At 38.7% G+C, this 14,808-nt stretch overlaps 1 protein-coding gene across 13 annotated transcripts in view; it reads left to right on the plus strand.

The window, feature by feature from the left end:
- Window positions 1–14,808, plus strand: part of DST (dystonin) — a 434,986-nt gene that overhangs the window by 364,013 nt on the left and 56,165 nt on the right. For all 13 annotated transcript variants that reach the window (XM_058661874.1, XM_058661883.1, XM_058661921.1 and 10 more), the window contains 7 exons: window positions 1,595–1,754; window positions 1,967–2,293; window positions 2,792–2,876; window positions 3,984–4,225; window positions 5,092–5,298; window positions 14,236–14,355; window positions 14,551–14,658. In XM_058661874.1, coding sequence (XP_058517857.1) covers window positions 1,595–1,754; window positions 1,967–2,293; window positions 2,792–2,876; window positions 3,984–4,225; window positions 5,092–5,298; window positions 14,236–14,355; window positions 14,551–14,658 — 1,249 coding nt within the window. The remainder of the gene's footprint in view (window positions 1–1,594; window positions 1,755–1,966; window positions 2,294–2,791; window positions 2,877–3,983; window positions 4,226–5,091; window positions 5,299–14,235; window positions 14,356–14,550; window positions 14,659–14,808) is intronic.

Raw genomic sequence — 14,808 nt, forward strand, 5'->3', positions numbered from 1 at the left:
TTCTAAAACTATTTCAAGTAAAATTCCAGGAGTGCTTCTGCTGTGTTTGTTAAACCATAACACTGTAAATACTGCTTTTGACACTGTACATTTACATATTAGTGACTGTGTTTTTTTAAAGATTTATTCATTTTTATTACAAAGTCAGATATACAGAGAGGAGGAGAGACAGAGAGGAAGATCTTCCATCCGATAATTCACTCCCCAAGTGAGCCGCAACGGCCGGTGCTACGCAGATCAAAAGCCAGGAACCAGGAATCTCTTCTGGGTCTCCCACACGGGTGCAGGGTCCCAAGGCTTTGGGCCATCCTCGACTGCTTTCCCAGGCCACAAGCAGGGAGCTGGATGGGAAGTGAAGCTGCCAGTATTAGAACCGGCATCCATATGGGATCCCGGAGCATCCAAGGCAAGGACTTTAGCCCAGCTAGGCCACGCCACTGGACCCTAGTGAACACTGTTAATTCCACTACGCAGGGACCAAGATAAAAATGCATTCTTTTTATCTTTGGAATAAAGAAGTCTCCATATATAGTCCTCCAGTTAAGTTTAAGATATAAAGGATCAGGGCCTGGAACAGTAGCCTAGCAGCTGAAGTTCTCATCTTGCACACACCAGGATCCCATATGGGCACCAGTTCTAATACTGGCAGCTTCACTTCCCATCCAGCTCCCTGCTTGTGGCCTGGGAAAGCAGTCGAGGACGGCCCAAAGCCTTGGGACCCTGCACCCGAGTGGGAGACCCAGAGAAGTTCTGGGCTCCTGGCTTCAGATCAGCTCAGCTCTGACCACTTGGGGAGTGAATCAACGGAGGGAAGATCTTCCTCTCTGAATCTCCTCCTCTCTGTATATCTGCCTTTCCGATAAAAATAAAAAAATAAATAAAAAGATAAAGGATCTGTTGCTGTGGTGTAGTAGGATAATCCTCTGCCTATAATACCAGCATCCCATATGAGTTCCAGTTTGTTTATCAGCTGCTCCACTTTCAATCCAGCTCCTTGCTTGTGACCTGGGAAAACAGGGGAGGAGAGTTCAGGTCCTTGGGCCTCTGTACTTGCATTGGAGCTCTAAAAGGAGCTCCTGGCTCCTTGCTTCAGATCGGCTCAGCTCTGCTGGTTACAGTCATTTGGAGAGTGAACTACTGAATGGAAGCTCTACCTCTTGTTTCTCTTTCTCTCTGCAAATCTGCCTTCCAAATAGAAATACGAAATGTTATTTAAAAAGAAATTAAGATATAAAGCCTGTAAAACAGGCCCAGCACAGGAAAGCTATCCAAAAACTCTTGTTTTGTTGCTGCTGTTATTACAGCATTGCTGTAATTATTACTATAATCATTGCTATCATTGTTATTGTGAAAAATTACTTCAGAATTCCTTGAGATTCAGGTAACTGAGGACGGAGTGCTCATCTTTAATCCTGATTAGTAGGAGACCTATTCTGGCATGTCTTTTATGTTAGAGATTTAAATTTTAACAGTAAACTATTTGTACCGAAAAAAAAATGTTTAGAATGAAATGCAGGAGCATTACTCAAGATTTTTGTGGAATGTTTCACACATTCTTCATCCCTAAATGACCTTTGTCTTGGCGCGTCTGTAGGAATCGTCAGTTGGAAGGTATCTCTGTGGTAGCACAGCAATTTCATGAAACCTTAGAACCGCTGAATGAGTGGCTTACAACCATAGAGAAGAGGCTGGCCAATTGCGAGCCCATCGGAACGCAGGCATCCAAACTGGAGGAGCAAATTGCACAGCACAAAGTAAGATACAAGTCACAATCAGGAAGACTCAGCTTTCTATTTATGTTGTGGTTTTGACACACAAATTTGAGTTCCGTACTGTTGTTATGTTATACATACTTAAAAACTAAATTCATTTCAAATGTCATCCTTTTTTAGTTCTGTTTATGTTTTCATTTTTCTGTTTTCCATCCTTTTTGTTTTTCTTGTTTCTGTTTTTCAACTGCATTTAGGCTTTGGAAGATGATATCATCAATCACAATAAACATTTGCATCAAGCCGTTAGTATTGGCCAGTCCTTAAAGGTTTTGAGCTCCAGGGAGGATAAAGATATGGTGCAGAACAAACTAGACTTCTCTCAAGTGTGGTACATTGAGATCCAAGAGAAAAGTCACAGCAGGTCTGAGCTCCTCCAGCAGGCCTTATGCAATGCTAAGATCTTTGGGGAAGATGAAGTTGAACTGATGAACTGGCTGAATGAAGTGCATGGCAAGCTCAGCAAGCTCTCAGTCCAGGATTATAGCACTGAGGGGCTATGGAAACAGCAATCTGAACTTCGGGTATTTGGATTTATTTTGTTTTATTTTATTTTATTCATCTTTTTTGTCATTATTTTCTCAGTCTTCCTTATTTCTATATTACTTATGACTCTTATGATTTGGGTGAATCAACTCTAGTGTATAGGTTAGTAGTAATGAAGTCACTTCCAAAGAGAGATGGGATTTGTCCAATTAGCTGGGTATTTTTCACTTTAAATTTTGTTGTTTTATTGTTGTATATCATGATCTGTAGTTGGCCAGTTCTCTGGAACTTAGATGTAGCTCATTTTCTTAGGTCTATAAGTGTTTCCAGAGAAAGAATGCTTTGAATTACGGTAGATAAACATGGAATATGGGGCAAGTTGAAATATGGAGGAAGTCTGTATTTGAAAACACCATGTGCTTATTACAATACATCTCTCTATGAGATTTAATTGTAGTCCTTTTGAGGTCAGCTAAATCTAATGTTGATCTAGATTCCTTGCTACTCTCATGTAAAAATGGTACCTATATTTTTAGGTTCTGCAAGAGGACATCCTCCTCAGGAAGCAAAACGTAGATCAGGCACTACTGAATGGTTTAGAACTCCTTAAACAAACCACAGGTGAGCTTTCTTTCAACTCACATTATCATAGGCTCAGCATTTTTTCCCACTGCTTTCCAAAGTGATGTGGGTGTAGGAGGAAAGGACGAAATGTGTTACAACTTAGTAGGCCATTCCAAGACTTCATCCTGGAGAAGGTTTTGAAGAACAGTCTAGAGGTTGCGGGGTGAGGGAGCGATTAGAGTATGATCTCACTTTTTTCTCATGATCTCACTTGAGTTCTTGATGGACATTGTGTGTATTACTCATAGCGTGGAGTGCTTTGGCACAGGAGAGAAGCCCACGACAGAGTTACGTTAATTTTCCACTTGTGAAAGGCAGATGAACACGTAGTTTGTAGACATGTTTTAAAAAATGGATTTTAAGATGAATTGCATCTCAGTGACACACGTTTGGATTATATACAGGCTTCATTTCGCCATGCTAAGTAAACAGATACTTGCTTTAACAACTACGTGCAGAGCTTTAAAAACAGCTCCCAGGACCTACTCCCTTTAGTGATTCCTCTGACCATAGGGAAGGTTTGCTGTCCCTTTATATTATTCAACAATATGTGTATGTTGGTGGGGCACAGTTCTCATTTGGTTATGAGTTGGAAAAATTCACTGCAGTATGTTGAGATTTAAGGAAATCTGCAGCCTGGAACACAACCACTGTGTGTCTGAAAACAAGGGGCAGATGATTCAAGATGAGCAATCAATCCTGGCGGGCTTAGGTCTCTTACCCAAGGTGAACCAGCTTTTTCAGCTATGAAGTCAGTGGTTTTCATGAACCAATCCCAGACCATCTTTACTCTTTATGCTTTGGAAATTGAAAGCATCAGGTGCAAAGTTGCTGGCCACATAACTGCTTTCTGCTTTCCACATAATAGATCACTTAGCTTTTTCCAGATTTTTTTCCCCAGTTTTTACATTTTAAGTTGTCAAGACTTACCTGAAATTCTGCACAAGATCGAAGTCTAGAAAGATGCTTCTTTTGGGCAGATCATCTTTAGAAAAATCAATTCATTTTCCCCCTAGTATCATCAATGTATAATGATATGTGAAGAGAACCTCCTCCCCTGCCTTTTTAGATTCATAAACAAAGAACATGCCTTTGAAATTTTAGGTGATGAAGTTTTAATAATTCAAGATAAGTTGGAAGCCATTAAAGCGAGATACAAAGACATTACAAAATTGAGCACGGATGTGGACAAGACTCTGGAGCAGGCACTGCAGCTTGCCAGGCGGCTGCACTCCACACATGAAGAGCTGTGTACCTGGCTGGACAAAGTGGAGGTGGAATTGCTTACCTATGAAACACAGGTTCTAAAAGGAGAAGCGGCAAGCCAAGCACAAGTGAGGCAAAAAGTATGTATATTTCATATCCATTTGTTAGGGAGTCTTCCTCACACACGAGTGAAATTCCGTTTGTCCTGTGTTGTTACTAGTGTGCTGAAGGATGCCTTGGTGGGTAGGGACCCGACAAAAGCCGGCGTTCTACTAAGAGATTATTAGGAAACTAGAGATTGGAAAAGTGAATTTTAACTTGTTTCAAGAGCCTTATAGTTGAGAGTTTAGTTTACACAAGAGATGGAACAATGAAAACAGTAAGGAGAGGTGTGGGGCATGAAAATAATTATTGTTTCAAAGACACACATAATTTGGCTGGCATAGCCCTATTTCAGTGAGATGCTATGTCACAGGCACTAGGTTCTCCAGTCGTATCACGAGAGTGGTATGCTGCAGGCTCCTCGTTCGTCTTCTCAGAGGAATCATCCCTGAAGAATGACCACGTGTGGGTGAAGGGGAGCTGTGAGGTCAGGCTCACGGAGCCTTTTGTGATTTAGTGGGGACGAGTTAAAACCAGTATGTCCTCGTTTTGAAAGCCACTGCATTCTGGCTAGGAATATTTTCTGTGTGATTGTTTTTGCTACCTGATTATTTCGAGGTTCCCAGAAAGCAGAGAGTTATGCTCATTAACTAGCTTGGTTTTGTCTCCCAGATTTTAAACATTTATATTGAATTTTAACAATAAAGTCCTGTAGTGTTGACAAATGAATTGTCCCTTGAACCTCTCAAGAAACACGTTCGTTTTGCAGAACAGCTTTGAATAACCAGTTTATTTAATTCAACTGAAAGTTAGGAAACCAAAGTCTAATACCCAGGCCTTTAGCCCTACAAATAGTGAAAAGCAAAAACCTGTTCAAACTCTGACTTATTTTGTGTGTTTCCAGGAACTGAAAAAGGAAGCAAAGAACAATAAGGCTTTGTTGGACTCCCTTAATGAAGTGAGCAGTGCTTTGCTGGAACTGGTGCCATGGAGGGCAAGAGAAGGCCTTGAGAAAATGGTGTCGGAGGACAATGAGCGCTACCGATTAGTCAGTGACACCATCACTCAGAAGGTGGAGGAGATCGATGCTGCCATTCTGAGATCACAGCAGGTAGGGACAAGTGGCTTGTTGTGGAGGCAGTACATTTTCACCAGCTGTTCTCAGAGCCTTTACCTGAACAAAGATGCCTGTGAGCAGTGTTCCCATTCATTTCTTGTGCTTCAAAAATGAAAGGATGGATTTGAATAAAGTTTGACTGGATCTGGGTGCTGGGGCAGGGCTAATCTGCACATTGTTCCCAGCCATCTGTCTCACTGTTTCACAGGCTTCCCCGTCCCGCATCAGGCACTGGAAAAGTCAGCCCTGCTTTCCAAACAAAATACTTTTTGTCTACACATCTACATAGAACCAATATTAATTTTTATAGCTTGTGCAAGTCTAAGCTGTATGTGAGTTAATGTTTTAAACTATAAACTACTATGAACTGCTCATTTACATACAGCAATGGCAAGAGTGAGAAAGTACTGTTTTTCAAAAGGAAACAGTTTTATTGGTAGTGGAACATGTTTCCCGAAGATGACTGAAGGGGAAAATATTATGGCTTCTGACCCGTCTACGACTCATGCAGAGTTTATACTCCCCGAGTTTTATAGGCACCCAATCCTTAGTCACAGCTCTACGGAAAACTGGAGGCAATGAGTGGGGTCCTGAAAATAAAAGTTTATAATTCGTGTTTTGATGAACTTTTATTGGAATCTCTGTGAGTGTTTACATTAAATCAGACTCTTATTCTTGCGAGGGTTGGTATGGGACTGCTTTCAGAGGGTTGGTACAATGTGCTTTTAGAGCAGAGCTTGGGAAGGTGTGTGACTCAGCCTTTACTAACACAAGCCAAAGGCAAGAAACACAAATCAAGCCAACTTGGAGGAGCATCCAAAATTAATTTTCTGATGTTGCTGTAAAACTCTAATTCATATAGCCCTAAAGCATAATGCTCTTCTCATTGTGGTGCTGAGCCCTAGAAAGAATCCCACAAGCTGATAAAATGCAACGATAGCAAAAGCCCTAAGAAATTTTTTGTGAGGGAAGGCATTCATGCCTGGGGAAAGTATTTGAATGGCTGGGTTTTTAAGTTTGGGAGGAATTTGTATGCTTTATTATTATAGGGAAAAAAGTGTATTTATTTTTAAAGTTTGTTCAGCGATTTCAAAGTACTGATTTTGTTGTTGTTACTTGTTTCAACATTTCGGAACTAGCACTTAAGACTGTTCCAAGCAGCAAAAGCAAATATTCTTTTTTTTTTTTTTTTTTAAGAAAAGACAGAGTAACAAAAGACAGAAGTTCTGTCTCCCCACTGCCTCAGTCTCTCCTTAGGTTCACTCTCCCAGTTGCCACAATGACCAGGGATGGGCCAGGCTAAAGCCAGGAGCCATGATTTTTTTTTCTAGATCTCCCACATGGGTAGAAGGGGCCAAAACACACCAGCCATCTTTTACTTATTTTCCCAGACCCTTAGCAGGGAGCTGGATCATAAGTAGAGCATTCAGGGCATGAACTGGTATCCACATGGGATACTAACATTTTAGGCACCTGCTTAACTAGCTGTATCACAATGCTGGCTTTTGTTCAGTGCTCTTGAAAGTAAAATTTTCCTGGACATTGACTATGGTTGATTCCTTCAGTAAAGTCAGACATAGTAAGGGCAAGGTCACAGATTGAGTTAGGATCGGTTAGTAGACTAATGTGTTCCATGATCAACTAGCCCAGTTTTATTCAAAGTCTTGCAAATCATCTCCATAGTAGTATGGTAATAACCAGATTAATATAAGTCTTTTACAACCTAAAACATATCATTTGGGAAAACAATGGTTATTGTGGTTTTTAACCTAGTAAAATGAGTCTTTATAGAAAATTTTAAGATTTTTCATAAGATGTGCAGAAGATAACACATATATATTGATACACACAGAGAAGATGTAAAGAATTTGAGCTGTATCTTTTATAATTTCCTTTGAAGAGAATGATCAGAGAATGTATATAGTAATAATCTTAAAACCATTTGATCATGCAGCTAATATTAATGCCTTTAGTAACGTTTCACTGTTTATGTGTGTGTGTGTATCTACATTTTTTTTCAGATACCTGCCTAGTGACATACCTCTAGTAAGGCTGATTACACACTCACACAAGCTGAGAGGAATATGTGCAATACACTATGTGTTGGAAAGGGGACTTCCCCATGATCCCACAATTAGTAAGCGACAGTGTAGCGGCTAGAATTCAGTTCTCATTCACCTCTTCCACACTCTGGTGCCTTAGAATTTCCATACTGAGGAAACATCCTGGAAGAGGACTTCTTTTTTTTCTAACCTTCTTCAGTGATAGGAAGGGAAATGACATTATTGCCACAAAATAAAACCTTGTAATTAAATTATATCCAACTATAAGAATCATGGGGCATGAAAATATAACACCAAAAGGATCAGAAAACTTTGCTACGAGAGCAAGGTTAAGGACAGAGTAGGTACATGTCTTTCTGGCTCAACAGACATTTAGTTTTACACTTAAGTGGTAAGCTTCTCAACTCAATTTTCAAGTTTATAGAGGAGCTAATGTATCATTGAAATTATTGATAGATGTTTGGAATTAGGACTAAAGTTTGGTAACAAAATGTGGTTTTTACATTACACAATGGTAGTAAACCCATGAACTCTGAAAAAAGAACTACTGAAAAAAAGAAGTGTCTTTAGACTGGCACATTAACTACGTATTTTATGTTGTGTGTTCTGTGCTGTATAAACAAATTATCTACCATTCTGTGTCTCCGTGTGAAATATGAACATGACCTGCCCTCCATTCATCTTTCTAGACACACCTTTAGTCATGTCCAGTTTGTTTTATCAACTGCAGCTCTTCCCAGCCCTCTCCTGCAGCATTCCCACACCCACCCACAAGTGACAGGGTGAAGTGAGATGCTCTGCACATGACTTGACCATTTCAGAGTTTACAGTTATAGCTTTTTCCAGAATGATCTGGTGAAGCAAAACTTGGATTTTGAAAGTTCTGTTTTCCAAGCAAACATTTCTCAAGATATTTCATATATTGTCCAGAATGAAGGTTGCTTATCTAACTGTACAATGCTATAACCTCCTTTTTTGGAGTCCACCAAATGTGCACAGAATTTTGAACTAGCAGGTAACTGGCACAGAGTGCATTGACTTCAGATTGCCCAACAGGAAAAAAAATATCTGGAAGATGGTGGGGGACAAGATAAAGCTTGAAAGGAGAAGAAAAAGAAGCGTGTATGTAACTATATAAAGTTAGCTTTTAAGATTCCTGAATTGATATGATTGGGTTTTGTGTTAGTCCTATCACAAGAACAGTTATGAAAAGATACAATGCTAAATTTTGAAACTTCGGGGCAAGGACCTTATGTTAATTTAAATGGTGTGTTATTATTTAGCAAGTAAATGAACAGCCTCAGTTATGGGCAAAGAAGTGGGGACAGCATGCACTCAGTACTACCAGGCCACAAAGCTCCCCAATCTGATTCAATCGATGTACAGGTATTGATACTCTGAAGAGGCTATTCTTTAAAGCAGTTGGATCTATTCATGATTTTTAACAGAAGTAATTAAATTCTGCATGAAACTTGGCAGCCTAGTGAGTGGTGACATTGAGCTCTGCAGCGTCCTTTTCAGTACATTGCTTTTTTCTGTGTTAGAAAGTATGCGTAGCTTTGCATTTTCAATCTACACCAAAGAAACAAATCTCTGTTGCTTTCCTCTCTCCTTGCAAAATAAACTGAAGGAGCCCTGTGGGAATGAAGAAAGACAGTTTTTCCTAAGAGAGGTACAGCCTTGTAAATTGAATTCAGACCTCTGTTGTTTAAACTTTAAATCAGTTCATTGTCCTTATGCTTTTAATGAATGTACAGATGTCAGAAGTTGCTGAACTATGTGTATCCTCCTGAGAATTCCTGGACTCTAGCAGGTCTCTTTGCTTGGCTTAATGGGGCCCACGATAACCCTGATGTAAAGGCACATGAGTTAGTAGTTTGGGCACAGTTTAAACAAATAGCTCATGGCTTCATTAGGCATCAGCTCTGGTGAAAAATCTAGTCTGTTACACAGGAGCAGAAGGAGACATCCCCTGCTGAAGTGGCTATTTTTTTTTTCCTTAGAACACCCAGGTATTGCAGGCTGAAAAAAAGGCTATATTATGAGTAATGAGAAGTAAAGTGGAAGGAAACTTTATCAAAAGTGAGAAGATCCCTAGCTAGGGGAAGGGAGTAAAGGAGGATGTCCTGAAGTTAAGGCTCGCTTATCTACTCTGTGTCTGTCTCCACCGTTTCTACACAAAAACAACCGACTGGACTCCTAAGACAGCAAACTAGCAGAGAATAGAGCAATGTTTATATTTTAAATTAAAATCTATTCCTTCATCGATGTTATGGTAATGCAGCCATTTTTTTTCATGGAATCACAGCAATATTTTGAGCTCATAAAGTTCAAAACCAACATTAACAAAAACAATATACTGTGGGAAACAAGTAACATCTTTGAGGTCAGATCACCAAAGTTAGAATGTCAGCTTCAGCATGTTCTAGCTGGGTAGTCTTTGGGTATTTTGTTCTTTAAATGGAGGTCATGTTAATACCTGCATCTTGTATTGTCAGGATTAAGGGAGATACTTCATGTTAAATAATTTAGCACAGTATGTTCAGCAGAATGCTGGCTGTTTTTGTTCTAGAACATATTTTACAGGAATATTTAGAGATGACCACTTAACATGTCTTGTACTGATTTTTAGGAAACTTTTTGTACTAAATTTAAAGAACCTGCTGAAATCTTAACTCAGCTATTGTTGGAGTTACCAGGTAAAGTTGAACGTTATACTCCCAGAGGTTCTAACAATGAAAGTATTTTCCAAAATGCAGTTATGAATGCTGAGATTATCAACAGTTCACTTCAATTTTTGCTTTTTTTGAATTTGTTTTTATTTTGAAAGGTAGAGTTATAAAAAAAGAAATAGAAACAGAAATCTTCCATCCACTAGTTCATTCCCCAGGTGGCCACAGTGACCAGAGCTGGACAGATTTAAAGCTAGGAGCCAACAGCTTCTTTCCAGCTCCCTCACATGGATTAAGGGTTCCAAAGATTTGAGCCATGCTCTGCTGCTTTCCAAGCACATTAATAGGGAGCTAGATCACAAGTAGAACGGCTAAGACTTGAACTGGTGTCTGTAGGGGATGCTAGTGGTGTAGTCAGAGGATTGATTTTCTTGGCTACTGAGCCAGCTCATTTTTCACTATAGAAGCAGTAAACAAATGTATTAAATTTTGGTTTAGAAATGTGGCCACCCTGTTGTTCCATGAACTATGAACCATTTTATGGCCCTTAGAAATACACATGTTAGCTAGTCATTTGATGACTCACAGACCTGAAAGGCCTTGCTTTACTCTGGACTGCTGAATGCAGACCCTGTGACTTATCTGTTTGTTGTTTCATAGTAAATATTTGCTAAATTAATTTTTTTAACTTTCTCAAAAGATAGAAAGGATTTTTTTTTTCTTGCTTGGAGTCTTGTTTTCCCTTAGCGGAGCAAATATTTGACTAGGTTAAAGAAGCAGTGTGTTTGAGTTTCAGGTTTCTATTTTGGCAGTTTAGAAGGTCTCATCCTGCTGCTTTCCATTGGCTCCTGTTTTGTTTTTTTTTTTAATGGGAAGGATATTAAAGTTATATTAGCAATTAATGGGTTGAATTTAATGTCATACTGTTAACGAGTAAGGAGACTGGTGTTCACCTTCAATTTTCCAAGGGCTAATAAAAGAAAAAAAAGTCCTAAGTGGTGAATTTTTTTTTATTTTCAGTAATATTGCAGCGTTTACACTCAGGTAGAAAGGCCTACACTGTTTCTAGGGCTTACACCAACAACATGGTCAAGTTCTTCCTGCAGCATCACTGCATATGCCTTGAAAACTACTAATCCACACATAGAAGTCTCATTACTTCCTCTTCCTGGGGATTCCTTCTGCACAAAAGTTGCTAAATCAATCAGTGGAATGTTTTCCTCCTGTTTTCAAATTGATCAATAATTGATCACAAATAGTCCCATTTGAAAAATTGTTAAATTAGGTTTGTTTTTCTTATTATTAAAGAAAGTCCACCTATAAATTTGACAAATGATAATAAATAAATTATATCCCATGTAGATAAGGGCACATGAAAACACTGCTGATGGGATTATCAGTTAGTGCAATGACAATTTGGTGAGAATATGTGTAGAAACAAAACAAAACAAACTGGGATCAGCAGGTGAGAGTTTACCCACAGATGGTTTTTTAAATTAGTAGCAATTAAATTTGTTTCAAAGCATTTGTAGATTCACATGCAGTTGTAAGAAATAATACACAGAGCCAACCATCCCCTTTATTCAGTTATGCCTCCATAGTAACATCTTGTAAAATTCTAGTACAATATAACAAGTTGGATATTGACATTGGTGCAGTTAAGCTACCGAACGTTTTTAAATCACCGCAAAGATCCCCCCCCATACTGCCCCCATTTTTTTAGCCATACCCATTCTTTCCCAGTTTGCCCCCACACCTCTTCTGGCTCCTGACACAGGTATTATTCTCCATTTTTGCAATTTTATCATGTGAATGGTTTCAGAGCAGATTTGCAGGCACAGGTAGGCTCCTCTCCCTTGGGACTCTGTTGATGTGAATGCTGGATCTTCTGTTAGAGTTCCACAGGTCACAGAGTCTGTCCTTTCCTTTGTCTATTTTCTGTTATTTGGCTGAGGACATTTGTATTGCTGTTATCTTCCTCTTCACTGATTCTTTTTGCTTTTCTCCATCCATAGAGCTCATCCACTAAAATTTTCCTTTAGTTCTTTCTTCTTTGGCATTTTTTGTTTGTTTTGGAGAGGTTTTTAGTTTGTTGCTCAAGCCTTTAATTTTTCATTTCATGTCAATTGTAGGCATCCAAAAGTATTTTCTGAAGTTGTTTTAAACTATTTGTCAGATAATTTTAACATTTGGATTAGCGAGGTATTAGTGCTTATCTGATTGTCTTATTTAGTTTGAGATCTTTCTGGGTCTTAGAAAATGGAAAGTCTTGGATCTTAAACTTTTCTAATTTCCTTTCTATGAGACCACTTTCTCAGAAGGAGCTGAAGTGGTTCCAAGTGAAGGCCGAAGACCAGGCTCTCCACTTAGTCTCACTGGGCACCCTGGGGAGCTCTGCTCAAGCCTTCTAGGTGTTTTGGGACTTCTAGCTTTCCACATGGTCTTTACTGAAACCAATGTGTGAGTTGCTGCCCTAGTGGGACACTGAGTAATGCTGACAATGTAGACTTTCCACCAGACCTTCTCTGACACCATTCCAACCACAGGATTTTTATGTGATGTTTGGGCTAGAATGGTTATAGTCATCTATACCTTTCTGTCTTGGGTGCTGGGCAACTTTTAGGTTCTTTGTCTACATAGTGCATGTTTTGGCTAGTGGCTTTGTGCTCATTGGTGTTTCCGGGGTGCCAATTTCTGCTATATCTAGAAGGATCCCTCTAATCCCCGCCCAGCAACAGCAACAAAACAGACCCAGAAAACTCAAGAACTCACCGTCTTGGTCTTTCTTGGATGCCAAGACCTGCATCACTTCTGCCTCCTTTATACTTTGCAAGCTTTTCTGTATGTGTTCCCAAGGGCTTTTAGGTGTGCTTACAATGAGGAATATGGCAAAGATCATCTACTCCACTTTCCTATGAGTCCACATATTGTCAGATGGAGTTTGGAATATGTGGATTACTGTCTTATCTGGTTTCTAGTTTCTACCATTTTCTCCCTTCAGTTAGTTTTTCCTCTATCACAATATGTATTTCTTCTTGAAAAATTAGAAATTCTGACAGTAATGGACTTGAATATCTACAGAATCCGTTCCCCAATAATTTTTTCAATTGAGGTCACTGTTAGGTATCATTTGTCTTTGGTATATTTCATTTTGATAAGTACTTGGCCCTTGGTTTATCTGATGTAAGACATTGAAAATATCCATACTTTTTGACTTGAGAGTTACTCCCAGAAATCTGCACTATTGAACTTACTAAAGATGCCAGCAGAGATTAATATACAAAGATAGTCATTACAGAGTTGTTTATGTAATAGTAAGAAAGTACAGAGTGCCTCAGTGAGAATATCCAGGTATGCTACAATGCAATAATGTATTTTTTAAAATCACATTTAAAAGAATATTATAAGAAATGTTAATGGTAAATGAATAACATATCATATTATCCTAGACCTTTACACATTTTTTATCATTTCACTTTGGAAGGAAATTAACTAAATACCAACAATATTAACTGTGAGTTTTAATTTTCTTCTTTTCTTTGTGCTTTATGAATGTCTGCCATGTTCATAAAGTACTATTATGCTCAGGAAAATAAAATCTCTTAAGAATTGAAGAATGCTCTTGATAATGTTCTCTGCCATTATTGAATGGCCTGTTTTAAAAGATGAATAATTTTGAAGTATATTATCCACACATAGAAACATAAATTTTATTGTACATTATGCACACATATAGTAAAATTAGTAGTTGGGAGTATTTCATTGTTTTCAGTGGGAATTGCGTACTTTGGTAGCAGGGTGCGACCTGTATATACCTTACATGCAGAGATAATGGATGAAATTGTTAAAACATGATATCAAAGTGTTGACTTTTGTACCTGGCATGTAGGAAGCTGCCCCTGGATGAGCAAGTTGCTAGAAGTGCCATCGGACAAGAAGGCAGTCACGATGGCTGTCCAGAAAGCATTAATACCATGTCACAGATTCATCCCATTATCAGAGTTTGTGTTTAATTACTCAGTGGAAAGTTGTCGTTTATAACTCAGTCATTATGAAAAGCTATTTCAGAATGCCACAAAGAAAACAGTTCAAATTTTCCACTTGTGTAATAAGGATATTTAAAATAAATGAGGCTAGGTATTTTTCTGGCACCCACTAGAGGAACTTGCTGACCTAATTATTTATCTTTTGTTTAGTTTGACCAAGCAGCTGATGCTGAGTTATCCTGGATTACTGAAACAGAGAAGAAATTGATGTCTCTTGGTGACATCAGGCTTGAGCAAGACCAGACCTCTGCTCAGCTTCAGGTTCAAAAGGTGAAAAAAATACATTTCCAGTTGCCATCTCAATTATTTTCTTGTATTTTCTAATTGTAGAAAATGAGCTTGCATGATTTACTTCTCAAGACTTCCCTAGTGCAGTGTTATTTTTAACTGCTTTGCCTAATTGTTTTCAGTTACTCAGTCACTTTTCTTTCTTGTTTTTAAAAATCTTTCTTTGGCACGTCACAGACATTCACCATGGAAATTCTGAGACACAAGGATATTATTGATGAACTTGTGAAGTCTGGGCATAAAATCATGACCACATGCAGCGAAGAGGAAAAGCAATCAATGAAGGTATAATCTTGTCTGTGTGACTGGGTGTGTGGCTCTTCAATACGCAGCATGTGTTTCAGTCTTAGAAAAACACTTTTCCTTTAACCACAGATTCTATTTAAGCAGCAAAATAAGTAGCCTCAAATAAAGCATTTTACTGACAGAATAATG

The sequence above is a fragment of the Ochotona princeps genome, chromosome 1 (genome assembly GCF_030435755.1).
Source record: "Ochotona princeps isolate mOchPri1 chromosome 1, mOchPri1.hap1, whole genome shotgun sequence".
NCBI classification, from domain to species: Eukaryota; Metazoa; Chordata; class Mammalia; order Lagomorpha; family Ochotonidae; genus Ochotona; species Ochotona princeps.